Below are 19,988 nucleotides of genomic sequence, written 5' to 3'. Positions count from 1 at the left end.
TATACAGGTACATGGATAGGAAAGGTTTGGAGGGATATTGGCCAAACATGGGGAAATGGGACTTACTCAAGTAGGCAATTTGGTCAGCATGGACAAGTTAAGCCGAAAGGCCTGTTTCCGTGCTGTATAACTCTATGACACTAAGATGTTCCTGAGGAGGAACACTATTGACCAAAACACCACCAGGAATAGTTCACACAAAATGTGATTGGAGTCCTGACACAAATGCCATTTGGCAAAATCTCTCTTTGCCAAACTGACCAATAGGCTGCGGAGTATGGGCTGGATGGTGGTAAGGTAGCTCCTCCCTGTGCAGCCCTATTGAAGTATTTGAAACCTCAGTACCACCACAAGCTGCCCACGAAGCTGTGGTAGAGAGAACCATCATCCATCTCCCTTTCGCACTAAGCATTGCAGTGAAATTGGTTGGCATCTGTCCCTGTTCATTCTTAACAGCTTGACAGCATTCAGTCCTCGTGCTTTTTCCTGGGATGCATACCAAATCAGGTATCAGCTAGAAGACCTTCGACTCAAAGAAGCCCAAGGGTCCACCTGAAACCTGCTTGTCTTTCAACTGGAACTGTCCTTGCAAACTGAATGCAGGAATCCAGGAATATATACCGTGGGGGATTCTTAAGCAAGATACATCCGAGACTAAAGACTTATTGGGAGATTCACGAAGGGTGTTACTGTTTGTTGGAGAGCTGCTGGCTGAAATTTATGCAAATAATTTTTGTGTATCATTGTATGTAATTTTATGAAATAAAGTTTCTTTTTAAAAATTCGGAATTTGCAATGGAGAATAGTACAAATTAGCGAACAAGTTTTAGGATGCGATAAACTTTAATGATCAGCGGACTGTGTGCAAATAGAAATTGTAGCAGTTTCTCCCTATTACGTTTAAACACTTCATCTAATATCCCAGGATCCAATGCCACACGCCGACTCTCTGTATAAGGATCATTGAGCGACCTGGATAGACTGTAGTGAGGACGCCGAGGTTTGTTGCTGAGTTTTTAAGCACCGAGAGTGAAGATGGGAGTCCGTAAACTGGAGAACCAGGTTGGTGAATGTTTGTGCCGGTCTCGAGGGTTAAAATGTGGAGATGAATTTTCGGCGATTACGTCGCATTTTGTATGAAATTGGGAGAAATGAAAACGGACTGCGAGCGCTGCTGCTCCCGGGTGCGGATGTGGTGCAGATCTCGGGGATGGTGTGTGTGGCCCGCGTCCGATCCCGGTGGCTGCAACACGTGGACCGGGTGTGCCGTAGCCCCCGGGACCGGACCGACGCACCCGGTGCAGTTGCTGTAAACCACCACCACCACCCCCCCCTTCCCCTTCCCTCCCCTCCCCAGTGTGGGGGCTGTGGGCCGGTACGGGTATTGCAGACCTGAGATGGATAGTGACCCGCGTCCCGTTCCAATGTGCTGCATCACCCAGGGTGTAGGCTGCAGGGCGCCTCGGTGCGTGTTCTACATCCCCACGCCGGGTGCCGGGATACGGAGTGCAAGGCGCTCCGGTGCGTGTGCTGCATCCCGCGGGGTACAGGGCGCCCTGGTCCATGTGCTGCATTCCCCCCGGGGCCCGGTGCCGGCCTGCAGACCCGAGGGCGGCGAGAGGACACCTTTGAGCCTCGAGGCCTGGGTTCCAGGCGCTCGCCTTCGCCATTCCTCGCTCATTGAAAAGTTTGGGGGGGGGGGGGGAGGAGGGGAAACAAAAGTAAACTAAAATTCGGAGATGGGATATGGGTTAAGATGTATTTTTGCCCCGTTACACTCACGAGTGTGGATTAGCTGATGTGATGAGCGCGGAGTAACGGTGACCAAAATGTCTCCCTTTGAGTGGGCGGATCTGCTAACTCGGCCGCCCGGTGCATTAAATGGCCGCTCGGGCGGCTCTGGCCCGGTTGTCCGGTCCCCCTTTCCCTTCTCCCGCGGTCGCCTCTGTCCCGTTGTCAGGGGAGATGGAGATCAGCTCCAGCCACCTCATCTGGAAATGTCCCGGAGTGCTTTAAAATTGAGATCGTTTTTATTTTGAAGTGAAGTAGTTATTATAATATGGGAAGCACGGCAACAATCTGTCGGTCATACAGCACAGAAATGGGCTCCTCGACCCACCACGTCCATGCCAACTTTTTTGCCCATCTACACAAATCCCATTTGCCTGCATTAGGACTGTATTCTGTGCCTTGCTTATTTGTGTAGGTCTAAATGCCTCTTGTGCACAGGAAGATCTCACATAGTGCTGCCACTGTGACCAAGTTATCTGTTTTATCTCTCTTGATTGAGGGGTCAGCTGCAAACACCATAATATTTTCTCCAATCTGGTGCCTATTGCATCTTTTGTATGTACCAGAGAGCAAATGGTGAGAGAAGGCTTCTCTGCTACTGCAGAGAGCTGGCCCCAGGTTTGTTGCAGAAGCCTTGATTAAAACCCACTATTTTCAGAATCTAAGCAGAACCTGACCAAAGCCACTGTGGTAATTGGCCACGTGGATGGCAGTGGGAAGGAAGAACTTAGAGGAAACAGAGAGATGAGGAAGAATGTTGTTCAACCAGAGGGTGATAGAAATCTAAAATTCTCTGCCTTGGAGATAGAAACCCTAATCAGATTTAAGCATTTACATGCATGCAGAGCAGTGGTTGGGCGGCAATGTAGTAGTAGGAGGTGGGTTTAATTTTGGGCACAGCTCACATTCTCAACCAGCAAAGGCCAAATGGTGACACGAGAGATTGCAGATTCTGGAAATCTGGAGCAACGTGCACACAAGATGCTGGAGGAACTCAGAAGGTTGGGCAGCATCTATGGAGGGAAATGAACAGTCAACCTTTTGGGCTGAGAACATCAGGACTGGCATCCTGTTGGAAATTTTCTGTGATTCTTCTACAAAGGACCAGTGACACCCTCTTGATCAGGTTCTAGTGGTCCCGTACTTGTCTAATTTAGAAGCATTACCTTACTATGGTACTCTCATGGATTGGTGTTTTTAAAATTAACACTTGGGTCTTTGGTTAACATGTGCTTGTTACTGTACACATACCCTTCATACTGTACTTTTTAACCTATTCCAGCCAATAAACACCACCTCCACTCCAAAAATTCCCTATCCATTTAACTTTGATTCGAATATAGTCTAAACGTACTATATTTAAATGCACGTAGCATCAGGAATAAAGTAGATGACCTAGTGGCACAACTACAGGTTAATAAATATGACATCGTTGCAATCACTGAGTCGTGGCTTCATGATGGATGTGATTGGGAACTGAATGTCAAGGGGTATACAGTATATAGGAAGGATAGGAGGGTAGGCAGAGGGGGAGGTGTGGCCATGATGGTTAGTAGCGATATAAAATCAATAGAAAGGAAGGACATTGGGTCAGAGGAGGTGGAATCCTTATGGGTGGAGCTAAGAAATAGCAAGGGTAAAAGAACAATAATAGCAGTCATATATAGGCCCCCGAACAGCAGTCAGGAAGTGGACCATAAGTTGCAGATTGAGATAGAAAAAGCGTGCCAGAGTGACAATGTGAAGATAATTATGGGGGATTTTAACATGAAGGTGGACTGGGAAATGCAGCAAGGCAGTAGTACTCAGGAGAGTGAGTTTGTGGAATGTCAAAGGGATGTTTTTCTGGAGCAACTTATTGAGGAGCCCACCAGGGGATCGGCTGTTTTGGATTGGGTGCTGTGTAGTGAACCCGAGGTGATTAGGGAACTAAAGGTAAAGGAACCACTGGGAACAAGTGATCACAATATGATTGAGTTTAGTTTCAAGTTTGAGAAGGAGAAGCTGATAACTGGTGTATCGATATTTCAGTGGAATAAGGGAAATTACAAAGGTATGAGAGATGAGTTGGCCCAAATTGATTGGAGGAGTAAGTTAGCTGGAGGGACGGCAGAGGAAAAATGGAAGAAATTTCTACAGGAAATGAGGACAATGCAGGACAGATATATTCCAAGAAAAAAGAAGGTTTTGAATGGAAAAAAGGCACAGATGTGGATAACGAGGGAGGTGAAGGATAAAATAAAAGCAAAAGGGGCGGCGTACAAAGTAGCAAAAATTAGTGGGAAAACAGAAGATTGGAACGATTTTAAAAATCTGCAGAGAGAAACTAAGAAGGTCATTAGGAAAGCAAAGATGAGTTACGAAAGGAAGCTGGCGGACAACATTCGGAAGGATTCTAAGAGTTTTTTTAAATACATAAGGAATAAAAGAGAGACACGGGTTGACATAGGACCAATTGATAACGGTGCAGGAGGTATTATAATGGATGATAGTGAGATGGCAAGGGAATTGAATGAATATTTTGCATTGGTCTTCACCGTGGAGGACATAAGCAATGTGCCCGTTAGTCAGGAGTCTCACAAATTGGAGCTGAGTTCAATTGAGATTAATAGGGAGAAGGTGCTTGGAAAACTAAAGGGGCTTAAGGCTGATAAGTCTCCCGGACCGGATGAGGTGCATCCCCGGGTTCTGAAGGAGGTGGCTGTGGAGATAGCAGAGGCATTGGCGATTATTTTTCAGGAATCGATAGATTCTGGCATGGTTCCGGAGGACTGGAGGGTAGCGAATGTAGTTCCGTTGTATAAGAAAGGTGGGAGGCAGCACAAAGGCAATTACAGACCTATTAGTCTGACGTCAGTGGTGGGAAAATTATTGGAGTCTATCCTCAAGGAGGAGGTTACCGAATACCTAGAGGCGCAAGGCAAGATAGGACCTAGTCAACATGGTTTTGTGAAGGGGAGGTCCTGTCTGACCAACCTATTGGAGTTTTTTGAAGAAATCACAGGTAGGGTGGATAAGGGAGAGGCGGTAGACGTTGTGTATTTAGACTTTCAAAAGGCCTTCGATAAGGTGCCTCACAAGAGACTGATTAATAAGATGAGAGGTCATGGAATTATGGGCAGGGCAGCAAAATGGGTGGAGAATTGGCTGGTTGGCAGGAAGCAAAGGGTGGAAATAAAAGGATCTCGTTCTGGTTGGTTACCGGTTACTAGTGGTGTGCCGCAGGGGTCGGTGTTGGGGCCTCTCCTTTTTACCTTGTACATCAATGATTTGGATGATGGAATAAATGGTTGTGTGGCTAAGTTTGCGGATGACACCAAGATAAGTGGAGGAGTAGGGAGCATAGAGGAAATAGAAAGAATGCAGAGGGACCTAGACAGTTTAGGAGAATGGGCAAGGAAATGGCAGATGAGATTCAATGTTGAGAAATGTGCAGTTGTACACTTTGGAAGTAGAAATAAGCGGGTAGATTATTATCTAGAAGGAGAGAAGATTGATAGTGCGGTAGTACAAAGGGACTTGGGGGTACTCATACAAGATACCTTAAAAGTTAACCACCAGGTTGGATCGGTGGTTAAGAAAGCGAATGCTATGTTGGCATTCATCTCGAGAGGTATAGTGTATAAAAGTAAGGAAGTGTTGATGAGGCTCTACGGGGCGCTAGTGAGGCCTCATTTGGAATACTGTGCGCAGTTTTGGGCCCCACATCTTAGGAAGGATGTGCTGACGTTGGAGAGGGTTCAGAGGAGATTTACGAGAATGATTCCAGGAATGAAAGGGCTTAAGTATGATGAGCGTTTGTCGGCTCTTGGACTGTACTCGCTGGAGTACAGAAGGATGAGAGGGGACCTCGTAGCGACATTTAAAATGTTGACAGGTAAGGATAGAGTAGATGTGGCTAGGCTGTTTCCCTTGGTGGGCGTGTCCAGGACCAGAGGGCACAATCTTAGAATTAGAGGGTACAGTTTCAAGACAGAGATGAGGAGAAGTTTCTTTACCCAGAGGGTGGTGAAATTGTGGAACTCCTTGCCACGCACAGCAGTGGAGGCCAGATCAGTGGGGGTATTCAAGGAGGAGATAGACAGATATCTAAATAGTCAGGGTATCAAGGGATATGGGGATAAGGCTGGCAAATGGGATTAGAATAGTTTTTTTTTTCTTCTTTTTTTTCCCACCCCATTTCTTTTTCCCTTTTCCTTGGAGCAGACTCGATGGGCCGAATGGCCTGCTTCTGCTCCCTTATCTTGTGATCTTGTGAATCCTCCTCCCCTCAATTCCAAGGCCTGGGAGAGTGGGTCTAGTTTTTAAAAAAAAAAGGTTATGTGCAGCCTGAGCACTTTAGGCATATTAGAATGGATTTGTGGAATCATTTCAGCAGTGGAGGAGGTTAGGAGGTAATCTGCATGTTCAGCCCTTCATGAATAGTCCAGTCATGTTAACCACTGATCAAAGATTAGCAGCAGGGAAGGTCTGCACATTTGGTGGCAATGTTAATGCAATGCTACCTAGTTTTAATGGGAGGAAAACTGGGTAGGCCTTTTGGCTTGGTTTTCTTTATAATAAAGGTGAAAAGCTAGCTCACTAACATTGGGCTCAATTAACCAGCTGGGTGCCAAAGCTTTAACATTTTACTCTTAAAGGGGACGAGAAAATTCCTTGACCACAAACTCCAGATACCTTGCATCAGTGTCTTTTTTGAACAACCATTGCCATTAAAACTTTAACATTGTGGAACTATAGTAAAAGTAAGAATTGATGTAAAACTTGGCTCAGAATAAAAGTTTGTCACAAAGTAAAAGATGAAACTCTGAATTATTGCATTTTGCAGAAATGGGTTCTTGGTCTTTGTGGAAACTGGTATTCTGTGCAGGTTATTCAATTATAAGGATTTGGGAGTGCTTGCTGTAATTTAAACAAAAGAAAATCTATGCAGTAGTAAAAGTTCTTTTGGGTATGTTAGCATAAGCAGGTGACTGACATGACTGAGAGTGCTGTATACAGTGTCTGCTTTAGTCACATTGATATAGGCTGCTAATGTTGCAATAGTGGCAGTTGTCTGAGTCTTGAGTTACTTTATTACTAGAACAAGGCTAATTTTATCTAATTACTCAGATTGAACAAAATGGCTCGAGTTATCATTATAACTTATTTGACCACTTTTAGTAACTGTATTTGCATATACAAATGTAATGTATGTAGTTGCTACTTTTGCAAGGAATTAATCCCTTTGGAAGCAAGGAGCATGTTTAGCTCCCTGATAACATATTGTAAATAAATACATTGTACAATGATTGTATAATTTAAAAAAATTAATGCAGAGGAACCATCCACTGTTGTATGGCAGAACAACTTCGCTAAATGGGACAGGCTCAGAACCTCAACTGGGCATCATGGAGACAATGTGAACAATCAGCAGCAGCAGAAATGTTCACAATCTGCAACTTCATATCTCTTGCTGTACCATTACTATTGTACCAGTGTTGATGCCATGGCTTAATGAGTACAGAGACTGCTCCATCAATGACTGTCCTATTGTAAGGTCAGAAATAGTGATGTTTGCTGCTGATTTGCACCATGTTCATTTCTATTTGCAACTCTTCAGTCCAAGCATGTACACTGCAGGATTTAGACAACATTCAGGCCTGAACTGATAAGGTGGAATATAACGTTCACACCACAAAATTGCCAGCCGACAATCATCTTCAACAAAGCATCTAAGTACAAACATGTGATGTTCAATGCCATCACCAGCACTGAATCTCCCACCATCGACATCCTGTGAGTAACCATTGATCTGAAACTTAATTGGGATCAGCCAAAAATACTATCTCTAAAAGAGGCTGGGTATCCTATGGCAATTGACTTGCCTTCTGATATCTCAAAGCTTTTCCACCATCTGTCAGATGGATCAGTAGAGTGTTGGACTCCATGTGCCTGGGTAAATGCAGCTTCAACAGTACTCAAGAACTCAAAGTAGTCTGCTTGATTGGCACCTCACCCACCTCAAACATTCATTTCCTCTCCTCTGCCACTGTCACACCATGGCTGTAATGTGTGCCATCTGCAAAATAGACTGCAGTCACTTACCTCGACAGCAGCAGCTCTCCTACCTCCTACCACGAGGAAGGATGAGGGCATCAACACCTACCAGTTCCCTTTCAAGTCGTGCATCACCCTGACATGAAATGTAAGACCACTCCTTCATTCCTGGGTCTAGATCTTGTGTACCCATCATCATTATGGGAATATCTTAACCAGAAGGACTGCAGAAGTACAAGAAACACTTTCACTGTCTTCAGGGATAATGGTGGACAATAAATGCTGTTTCTGTTTTTGTGCACACTCCAAAGAATGAATAAATAAAACTTGCTTGAATCATGTCCTCCAACTCCTTAGGATATCTCATGTGGCTGGGCTGAAGACTATTCTGGTCAACATTATTCAAACCTCTTTCTGTATCTAAACGATAAAATATCTGTCATTTGCAAGTCAGGATTGAATAGCTACTCACTACTTGTGTGGTTCCAAGTGGATTTATTCAGGCAATAAGTTTATCATTCAGGACAGAGCAGTGTGCTGGCCACTGTCTCAATCCCTAGTCTCTACCCATCCTCTCTTTTCTGTCACTGATGCACTTTGATTGTAGAATGAATTAATTTAATAGGTACACCACAGCGAATTTGAAAATTGGTCTCATGAGACCTCAGTCACCAAGAGGAATAAGAAAAGCAAAATTCTGATGATCATCTTTGGTGAGGTATTCAAGTACACCACCCTAATTTGGATATTTACTACCGTTCCTTTTATAGTCATTAGACTGCATCATCTTCTCACCAAATGTATTGTGAGAAGCAACAGCACAAAGATATCAACAGCTCACTAGGGCATCATTCCCTGGGGCAGCTCAATAGTCCTAGATAGTTGAAAATTAAAAAAAAGAAAACTGCAGATGCTTTAAATCTGAAATAAAAACAGAAAATGCTGAAAATACTCAGCAGGTCAAACCACATAAGTAGGAAGAGTCAACATTTTGGATCAGAGACCCTGTTTCAAAACTGAAAAGAAGACAAAAGCTTGTAAAGCTGCAGGAGGGAAAGATGTCTGATAGGATGATCATAGAGATGAGCTATAAACAGGTTCGCTGGTCCATGAGTGAATGGGAGCATTTAGAGTGAGAACATAGACAAAAGAGGCAACTTGGGTTAAGCAGTTTGCTGTTCCACTCCAGCAGGAAGTTTACTGTAGGTGAGGTAGATTGGGTGAAATTTTTTTTTAAAACAAACAAATGTTGGATTAGTGACTCAGTCTTGCTTCATTCTGGTCCATGCTAAGATTGGATAAGATCGTGGCTAGCATACTACTAAGAAGCAAAAGTTAAACAGTTGTCTTTCTATGGGCCGCCAGATTTAAGGAGGATGCTGCATAGTGTCTCCCAGTTAACAGTTGGAGGATTTTGAGGCAAAATAAGTTGTTATAGCTTTAGTGCTATTCTTTGCATTTCTCTTGGAGTTATCACGTGATGTTCATGTCCACATTGTGATTTAGGAAGCAGTTATTTCTCCACTGGGAAGTGATGGTTGAGAAGGCCTGGTGATTCAATTTCCCTGTAACAGGCAGCAGAGAGACCACTCTAGTTGGGTTGACAGAGTTGGATTTGTCTCCTCTTGAAGGTGGCTATGATTACTGTTTCTCTGAGCTCCCTGGCATCTCCTGTTCCCAAATGTGGGCAATAAGATTGCGGATTTATGACTTGAGTTCCTTTCTGCCAAGTTTTAGAACCTCTGTAGGGAGTACCATCAGCTCCTGAAGACTTCTTTAGTTGACCTTTAAATTTGTGTCAGATGGGGATGGTGGCAATGATGGACTGAATAGTTTGTTCTGGGATGGAGTAGAGTGTGCTCCCAACAATCACAGTTGAGACCTTTGAACCACTTTTCAGTGCGTGTTGACTGATCTGTCTTTGATGTTATGTTTGCTTGTTCTTGGCTATCAATTGAGTGAGGCCTTTGGCTGTGTGAGCCATGAGTGGTCTTGCTAGCTCCTAAAGTATCCATGTATGTCATGATTTGTTCAATGATTTACTGGAGACCTCTATTTAGATCATGGATTTTCTATGGGCCCTTGGCTTTCAGATGATGGAGCTATTTCCTTTACACTGAGGTGTGGTGGAGCTTCCAACACTTTGTAATTCAGGTAGTTCCTAGGGTGTGTAAGTGTTCTCTTTGTGTTACTCTGCTAAATTCTCTCTCCTATCACCACTTAAATTTCTGGTTATTTGAATATTGTTGAAATTGATTATCAGCATGCTTTGTTAGGCGGTGTTCTCTTTGTGTTACTCTGCTAAATTCTCTCTCCTATCACCACTTAAATTTCTGGTTATTTGAATATTGTTGAAATTGATTATCAGCATGCTTTGTTAGGCGGTGTTCTCTTTGTGTTACTCTGCTAAATTCTCTCTCCTATCACCACTTAAATTTCTGGTTATTTGAATATTGTTGAAATTGATTATCAGCGTGCTTTGTTAGGTGGTTACATTGCAACATTTGGTGAAATTAATTTGCCTGCTCTCGAATTACTTAATAAATATTGCAAGAATGCAATGAAACGCCCTGGTGTACAGAGTGACAGATCAGTATTTAGCAAGAACATAAGGTGCCAGCAACTGAAGAGCCTCATTATCTACCATTCAGTTTAATGATTGATCAGCTTCCCTCATGAACCATGGTGGTTCTTTCAGAATTGAAAAATCTTTTGATTTGTTTTGATTTTATTCAGAAACTGGAGCATTTCTTGTGTTAAAACTTACAATTATTTATAACCTGCTGAGCCAAGAAGTGTCTGTTTACCCTATATAGCCAGCATGGGTTTCCTCCCAGGTGCTGCAGTTTCCTCCCACAATCCAAAAATGTACATGTTGGTGAGTTACTTAGTTGTTATAAGTTGGCTTTGTGTAGATGAATGTTAATCTTCAGGAGGAGGAAGGGAAATGTGGGGAGAATAAAATAGGTTGGGGTAGGATTAGTGGGTTTTTTTAAAAACATGGTTGATGGTCAAGACAAACTAGGTGGGCCAAAGGGTCTGTGCTGCATCTCTCTGACTCTGACAACAATTTACAAAGACTAACCCTTGTTTAAGACTGTGTTAAAGACGAGTAGGTGTTGGATGCATATGCTGAGAATTGCCTTTCCTGTGAATTGTATTTAAACCACTTGGGTTTTTTTTTTCATAAATGCAAGTAATGACTAAACAGTTTCATTATATGGATTTTAGGCTCTGCACTACGACAACTACATTCAAAGCATTAGTTAAATATTGATGAACTGTTTGAGCTTTATAATAAAATCAACTGAAGCCAACAACTGCCAGTGAATTGTTTGGTAATAAATCCTTACTAGTTCCAATCATGTGCTCTAAGTGCCAACTTAATCAACAGTTCATTAGGTGTTGGCTTTACCTGTATGCATGGGAATTTAGATAGCAGGATGTGTGGAAGCAAGAACTTACCTCTACAAATGGATTACTTTCAGCGACCATAGGTTGAAATTAATTAAGATAATCTTCTCTCTCCATAGATGCTGCCTGAACGTACTGAGTTTTTCTTGCATTAGCCATATTTAGTTCAGGTTTCCAACACTTGTTGCAGTTTGTTTTGCTTTATCTTGGATCATCTGTTGTACCTATATAAGTCAACTGTACCAGTACACTGGGAACTTGGCTTTAGTTAACATTGTAGACTATACTTTTATTTTTTTTTTACGAACAACAAATGTTGACCTTTTCATTAAATGCATTCAGTTTTTGTTTTGTGAAGCTGCTGTACATTTAAACATAATTGGTATTTTTAGAATATTGCATTTACACCTCCCTGCAGACTGATCTTTATGCTGCATGACCCTTGATCACCTTTTTGTCATTTAATCTGTCTTGCCTTCCACCTCACTGGTATTACATTTGATCTTTCCAGCCCCTGTCTTCTTTCTAAGCAAATTTAATGCTAATTTTATGTCATTTTAACCATTCCTATTTATGGTAACAGATCATCAGCCTTACAAAAAGAAAAGTAGCTTTGTTTCCCCACATGCTGCCTGACCTTTGGTATTCCCAGTTTTTCTTATTTTTAGAATTCTGACATCCACAAGATTTTGTGCTTTTATGTTTTTCAGATTATGTTTATGCAGGTTAGAAAGCATTGTGATCATTTGATTTCTCAAAGTTACCTCCTTATTGTTCAAAGTCAGTCGCGTTTATTGTCATGCACAAGTACATGTATGCACAGGTGTAATGAAAAACTTGCAACACCACAGGCACATAGCATCACATAAGCATCATTCACAAGAAAAACATAAATTAAATATAAATTTTACAAGAAAGAACACAATTAGAACAAAAAAAAGACCATGTTAGTGCCTGGTGATCAAAGTGGTCATAGTGTTGCTAAACTGTAGTGGTTAAGGTGGTGCCAGTTGGTTCAAGAACCGAATGGTTGAAGGGAAGTGCAGTAGATGTCCTTGAACCTGGTGGTGTGGGACTTCAGGCTTCTGTACCTCCTGCCAGATGGTAGCTGTGAGAAGATAGCATGGCTCAGATGGTGGGGATCCTTGACGGATGTTGCTGCCTTGAGGCAGTCCTCCCATAGATACTACCAATGGTGGGGAGGGATGTGCCCATGATGTATTAGGTTGAGTCCACTACCCTCTGCAGCTGCTTGCGTCCCTGCACATTCGAATTGCCATACCAGACCATGCTATGTACTTGGAGTCATTTGGTGCATTGCACCAGTGCGGTGTCTTTGATGCCTAATCAATTAATCCCATGCTCCTTCGTGAACTTGCTTCCCTCTATTGAAGGGTGAAAAGGAGGGAATTTGGATACATCATTCTAACTTGCGTGTAGAATGATGTACAGGAAGGATGTGGAGGCTTTGGCAAGGGCTCCGAAGAGGTTTACCAGGATTACAGGGTATTAGCTATAAGGAGAGGTTGGAGAAACTTGGACTATTTTCTCTGGAGCATTGGAGGCCTGAGGTGGAACTTAAAAGTATATAAAATTGAGAGGCAGAGATGGGGTAGACAGCCAGAATCTTTTTCCCAGCCTAGTAGTGTCAAATACTAGAGGACATACCTTTAAGGTGGTTGTGGGGGGGGGGGGGGGGGGGGCGCTTAGAGGGGATGTGTGGGGTGAATATTTTTAACACAGTGGTGGGTGCCTGGAATGCATTGCCAGGGTGGTAGTGGCAGCAGATACAATAGTGGTGTTCAAGGGGTTTTTAGATCGGCAAGTGAATATGGAGGGACATGGATCTTGTGCAGGCAGAAGGGATTGGTTTAATTTGACAATGTTCGGGACAGATATCGTGGGCCAAAGAGCCTGTTACTCTGCTGTACTGTTCTTTGTTCTATTCTATATTTGAACAATGAATACATTCATTATTTACAATGGCTCATTAAATATTTTTTAAATAAATCATAAGCATTTGATAGAGTAGTGCAATGTGTTTTGTAGGTTGAATGTCACTGAATCAATCCTGTTGTACTTTTCAGAAAGATTTTGAAATGGTGCTGAAGGAGGCAGGATGCAAATTGGTTGTTATTGACTTCTCTGCAACATGGTGTGGGCCTTGTAAAGTAATCAGTCCATTCTTCGATGTAAGTATTAATAAAATCATAATTTTCCAGAAAACCTTAATAACAATTCTCAAGAACCTGCTACATGAAGAGCTCCGTTTCACAGTTGACAATTGGTCTTAAAATCTGGAATTGATAGACTTTTTTTTTGTTTGTCATTTGTGTGAAGGGTATGGGGAAGTTGGGTCATGCCATGATCTCATTGAGTGACAGTACAGGCTTAAAGAGCTGAATAACCTACTTCTATTCCTATTTCGTGTTTCCTCTCCCAGTTCAATATATTTGAAGGTAGAATTGGGTCAGAACGGTTTCATAGTAATTCAGACTAAATGTAAGATTTAACATCACTTTGAAATAGTTTTGCCCAACCCATTTTGGAAATCTAACTGATTCCTCTGTGTTAATATCAAGAATTGTCTGTTTTCCAATGAATCTAAATGAAGAACTGTGTCCTCTTCTCAGTTGTAAATGGTGGATGCCTTATCTTGAAACTATGCCCCTTTTTGTTCAGGTGTCCTGCCAGAAGAAAAAGTCTTTCAGAATCTTGTATACTCCCCCATCCTCCTCTCCTTGGCCCCCACCCCCCTCTCCTTCTGCCCTCACCCCTGTCAATTTCTCTGTGTGTTTTCCAATGTGGACAAAATTGACCATATATTTAAAAAAAATAGAATGTGTTTGTTACCCAAGGATGACGGCATGTATTCTAATATATTTTTAGTTGAAAGAGTTCAGACGTATGAGGTCCTGGGGGTGGGCAAACATCACCTGGTGAGCCACATGCCAAGCCTTTGGGATTTTCAAATAATTGGATGGTGGATTATTGTGCTTTTACTGTATGTGGCTTTGTAGCACAGGAAAGCCAATTGGTCCAAGCGGGTGTTTGTTCCACGTGGGCTTGCATCTACCCTTCTTCCCATCAGCAGACTTTGCATTCAGTTTTGCATCTCTTCAGATTGCTTCCTCTTAAAGTAATCTTCCTATGCTTGGAATATCCATCAGTGTCTTTTCCTGTTCCTCGCAGAGGGGCAAAGGGGCAGAGATTTTGAACAGCTTGTAAAAGCAGAGGTATAATGGTCATTTTGAGAAGGCTTGGGCAAACATTGGAAGATGGAATATTACTACTTTTTTGGGATCTTTGTTCATTGAATTGTAACTTCGATTTTGAGTTTTGACGACTTCCATTATATAACCCAAAATCAAAATGTCTGTTGAAAGTACTTTAAGGATATGATTTCCCTGTTTTATTTTTAGAAAAGCATTATTGTTTAAAGGAAACATTGTATTAAAACAATTGAATGTGTTGCTTTTCAAAGTGATTTAAATTTTAACCACTTGTGAGTTTTGTGAATACCAGTTGAAAAAGCTTTAAATAGGTTTTTAATAAAATTCTATGTAAATCCCCATTGTAGAATATTTGGGGCAGAAAAATTGGACTAATCTATAAATCATTCGGAGTAGTTGGTGCCTGGAGCGAGCTGCGAGGGGTAGTGGTGGAAGTAGATATGAAAGTGGTGGTAGATAGACACATGAACATGGAGGGATATGGATTATATACAGGCAGAAGAGATTTAGTTTAATTTGGCAACATGTTCAGCACAGACATGGTGGGCCGAAGGGCCTACTCCTGTGCCGTATTGTTCTATAAAATTCTTCAAATGTAGTAAGTGTTCAATAAATGGATAATGCAAGTTTTTTTTAAAAAAGAAATTAAGGTATTAAGAATCAAAGAATGAGATAATGGGAGACTTCTGATATTAGGGACAGGAGTTTCTTATGATTTACCTCCATTCAGTCAGATTGTGGTTCATCTGCATTTGAATTCTTCGCAAGCCTGGATCCCATAACTTTTAATCCCCTTGCTCAACAAAAATCTACCATTCTTTCCATTTTGAGCAGAACAGCCTTTTCCCATCTTTCATTTAATCTCACTTTTAATGGTTTTGTTTCTGTGTGCCTTGCACTGTCCCTTCATAAAATGCCTAACAGTTAGGGCTTGGAGTTGGGGTGGGTGGTAAAAGCTTGCTTTATCTTCATTTCCACATGCTCCCCTACACACTTGTAATTAACTGAAAATATTTTATTTCTACAGAATCTGGCAGAAGCCAATACAAGTGTGGTTTTCTGTGAAGTAGACGTGGATGATGCAGCTGTAAGTCAGAGTACACCAGATTGAATATTTCAAATATTTTGAATGTAGATATATGCATACTACAATGAAAAGAATTATTGGCAACATGTATGGAAGTCTATGTAATAACAGCTGATACCCTTACCACAGGAAGTGTTAAGGTTCCTGAAAACCATCTTGATTCCAAAGGATAAGAACAGTAGCAGCAAGTTCAATGACCAACATTTACCTACACCTCAAACTTCTGTGCTCCTATATTCTAGACTCCACAAAAACACTCTCGCTGTCATTTCATTCACTTTAGATTTACCTTGCAATACCTGCATTAGAGTGCCCCTTAATCTTCTGCACTGTTGGGGATCTGATGCACTTACAGAATTATAGAATTTATTATCGTTCAGTGTAAGACTTTGTAACCTGCATTGTATTGAGCTCTGAATTTAACTTGTGGTTTGTTACTTTCAGGATATTGCAGAACACTGTGCTATAAATTGTATGCCAACATTCCAATTCTACAAGAATGGAGAGAAGGTAACTCTAGTTTTGGAGGAGTGGGCTTAGCTGAAATTATCATAATTATTGCCCTGGTTCTGCTCTAAAATGTTAATTTGTCTTTGTGCAAATTTTTCTCTGTAACGGAGGTGGAGAAATAACTAACTGGCAAACCAAGCCTCCTGATCAGCCTGAGCTCATTTTTCCTCCTTTGTCCGACTATCCCTTAATTTCTTGCTGCATGGAAATGCTGATGGAGAAGCTGGGAAAGAGCTCTCCAGGTCAATGTCTTTCTCCATTTATGCCAGCCCTTGCCTACATTGGGACTATCTGGTGGAAAGGTGTTGAGGAAAGTCTCAAATTTTTCCCAACAGACTCCACTATCTAAAAGGGTTCCCATAAGCTTACCTTAAGTTGGCCTTCGTCTGTGCAAACTGAACCAGAAACTTTTGGTGTCTAGTCCCACTGAAGGTCTCTTAATGACCCTCTTCATGCTGTTGATTCTGTTCCCCTAGTTTTTAAACAATAGACTCCATTTAAATGATCAGAATAAGGTTTATTATCACTGTCTTGTATGATGTGATATTTATTGGTGTGCGGCTGCAATAGAGTGCAAAGACACAAAATTACTATAAATTATAAAATGTGTACTGCAGTAAAAGGAGTAAGGAGGTAGTGTCCATGGATCGTTCCAAATTCTGCAGGGAACCATCACAAAATTTAGAGTTGGCAAAGTTTAATAACCCCTTGAACTGAAAGTAGTTCTGATGAATGTCCTTCCTGCCCTGAATGTCTTAATTAAATCATGTTAAGGTTATTGACATGCATCTTTTTAATGTTTGTTTTAATTTTTCTGTTTCTTTAGTTGTACGAGTTTTCTGGAGCTAATAAAACGACTTTGGAAGAAAAAATTAAAGAGCTGCAGTAATGGTCATTAATCCAGTAAAATAAAATAGAAATCAATAATGAATCTGTTTCACTTGTCTGCAATGTCAAAATGTTTCAGTTGAGTTCCTAAGTGTAAGACCCACTTCCTCTTTGCAAGAAAAGATTGTAAAATCTGGTTACATGGCCAGGTTTTTGCTTCAGCATATATGATCATCTAATCTGATACAAAAAGTTTCAAGTGTATATCAACATAAGTTGCCAACTTTACTATTTAAATGCCGAAGGAATGCTGTGACTCTGCCTGGCATTGGTTGTTACGCACGTCTTTAAATTGGAACAGTGTAATTTGTTTTGAACTAGACCATAGCATGTTTTTTCTTTTAAACGTGCTTAGATGCCCAATTTGGATAAACTTGATCAGCTTACTGGAAGGAACCAGGCTATTGTAAACAGATTAATTAACTGTAGTCTATTTGTTTAAGGAAAAATTTTGAAGTATAATTTAGTCCCAGAGGTGTATGCTGAACATGTAATGTAATAGTGGCTGTGTATTGTGCTCTGCATCTGAAATTGTGTTCTATTGACTTCTGTGGAACCAGATTTAGAATGTGGAACAGCAGCCCCTAGTATATTTAAATGTTTTGTATGTGCAATGCAAGGCAGATTTCTCTTCAACAGGCACACACTTTTTAGGAATTGCCTTCTGTTGTTCTACAGTTTGATAGGCTGTAGATCCAATTTTGAAGAGTCCACATTCTTGCAAATCACAGCTAATCTTTGCTTTTGTGCATTTATTTTTTCCCTCATTTCTTTATTTCAACTAGTTTCTATTTAATGTGAAAGTCACCTGAAGGATAGTTAACTGCAAGAATAAATCAATATGATAGCCTAGCTGCAGTTTCCATCAATATTCTTGAACTGATTTGTCAGTTACTATTTCTACAATAAGCCATTTCTCTGCAACAATTTGTATTTTGTTATATCGTCACTATACATGGCTTTTGAAATCAGAATACAGAGATGCTACTTGAATATCAGCACATAATTTACCCAATCTTGAGTTGGTTCTTGCATGAACAAATGTTTAATGTACCTTTTGATGTGCAAAATCTATATATCTGTTCAAATTGACCCAGTGCCTCCTGAAAGTTCCTCCCAATCTGATACTGGAGATTATGATAAAAGGTGCCTGCAGCAAATAGATAAACTAGTTGATTTGCATTGTTTCCTTCTTTCTGTTGTGGGTAAGTTTTGTGTTTGTAGATAATCTATTTAAGGATGCAAGCTTCATCTGAGAACTTTCAATAAATATTTTTAATCATTGAATGAGGCTCTTGGCCATTTAAGGGCCTATTATGTGGTCAGATATACCTGTCATTACTATTTTCACTTAAGCTTGTGCCTTCTAAATGTAGCCTGCTTATTGGTAAGTATTTTGAGACTTGGCTGTTAAATTTGCCTATGGCACTTAATGATGCATTTTATTAAACAAGAACTTGATTCTTTTCTGTTCTTGTGTTGTCTCCAGCTTTGCAGATTGCAGTGTTACACCTGTAAGTGCTTCATGTGTTTTTTTTTTTCAAAATGCTCTGCATATCCTTTTAGTGTATATAGGGCAGTGTTCAATCTCTCCTGTTTCAAGTGTTAGCTAATCTTGAGTACCGTCCAAACATTCTTATGGCATGCTGTCCATTTTTTTTTAAAAGCTCCTAGGGGGTTTGTACTATGTTAAAGATGTTACGTTGATGCAAGCTAGATTTGAGAGTCAGATAAAGCCATTGCAGAGCAGAATTGGGCTCCGATTTTTATAATTGTGGGTGAAGGGAGGGTGCTTGCTGCTGAGATCAAAGATTTAATGGGTTCTTGAGCATTTCCTATATTCAAATGTGACTTTGATTCTGACCAAACGGATGTGTGGCATTCAGCAACAGTGAAGTTACTGGGCATGCTGCTTACCTCATCAGATTAAAGAATTCCCACAGACCAAACAAAGTAGAAAGTAAGTATGTAATTCATTGCTTGATCATTTTACAGGAAGTAAAATAAGGATTTTGGATAAACCTTGTACTGTGGTAAAAGCAAATATTAGACATTTTAATGATTGGAGAACTATGGAATTTTCACCTGTACTGGAAAAAGACATTGCTTATAAAATTTAGTTCTTTTGGGTCAAAGTACTTAACAGCTGATTTTTGTGAGGCAGCATTGTTAATGGTGCACATGGTCCATAGTCATCACTAGGCACCAACCCTTGGACCATGCTATGGTTGCCATGAGATCTGAAGTCCCAGCATTTCAGTGTGGCTAAGTGCAGTATGGGGGCTGTGTCAGTATAAAGAGCCTGCTGCACTCAGAGAGTGGCTTTGATCCATGTGGCAGCTGCTGTTTTTATGCAGTGCAAGCCAGATTTCAAGCTGTCTCCATAGAGTCGGTGGGGTAGCTCAAGCCAACATCAGGATAGGACTTGATATAGATATCCCTTCATAAACAGTTGGATTATATGTCCCTTTTTAACGATGGGAATAGTGCTTCAGAGGTTGAACTTGTATCACCAATTTTGCATGAATTGGATCTCAAGACTTACACAAAGTAGCAGGAGTAGGTTACTCATGATAACAACTTCTGCACTTAACTGCATGCATGTGTAGACACCAGAGGTTGCTGGTTTTGCGTGAACATAATGCCAAGAACTGTTGGGTTTCTTGTTACGGTTGAAAATTTGAGTTGTGTTCTTTGTTAAAAGTGGTGTCCAGTCAACTTGTGGATAAATTGGAAGAGTCCCAGCAAAATTAAATTAGAAAGATGGCTGCTGGAATCATTACTAGAGATCTGCTGCCAAACAAAATTAAAACCCAACCCAGCCACAGCCACTCTGCGCCTCACCCACACCTGAGTGCTTAGCTTCTTTTGTTTGAGGCTTGAACTGACATACTTTTGGGCCTGGTACATCAGTGAAGGTGCACATTGATACTTAGGAATCTAAAAGCAAAATTGCATATTTTTCCTCCTGCCTCACGAGGCAACCTGATCTAGTGAATAACTTCTGTCACATAAGTGACAGACAA

At 41.1% G+C, this 19,988-nt stretch overlaps 1 protein-coding gene across 1 annotated transcript; it reads left to right on the top strand.

The window, feature by feature from the left end:
* The first annotated feature begins 921 nt into the window (after positions 1 to 921).
* Positions 922 to 18,429, top strand: LOC127572356 (thioredoxin-like). Its single transcript, XM_052019517.1, has 5 exons — positions 922 to 1,062; positions 13,332 to 13,436; positions 15,505 to 15,564; positions 16,009 to 16,074; positions 16,901 to 18,429. Exons 1-5 carry the CDS (start codon positions 1,036 to 1,038, stop codon positions 16,961 to 16,963), a joined length of 321 nt encoding a protein of 106 aa, XP_051875477.1. The 5' UTR covers positions 922 to 1,035; the 3' UTR covers positions 16,964 to 18,429.
* The last annotated feature ends 1,559 nt before the right edge of the window (positions 18,430 to 19,988 follow it).

Source organism: Pristis pectinata, chromosome 7, assembly GCF_009764475.1.
Source record: "Pristis pectinata isolate sPriPec2 chromosome 7, sPriPec2.1.pri, whole genome shotgun sequence".
NCBI classification, from domain to species: domain Eukaryota; kingdom Metazoa; phylum Chordata; class Chondrichthyes; order Rhinopristiformes; family Pristidae; genus Pristis; species Pristis pectinata.
This window is presented reverse-complemented; position numbering and strand designations above follow the sequence as displayed.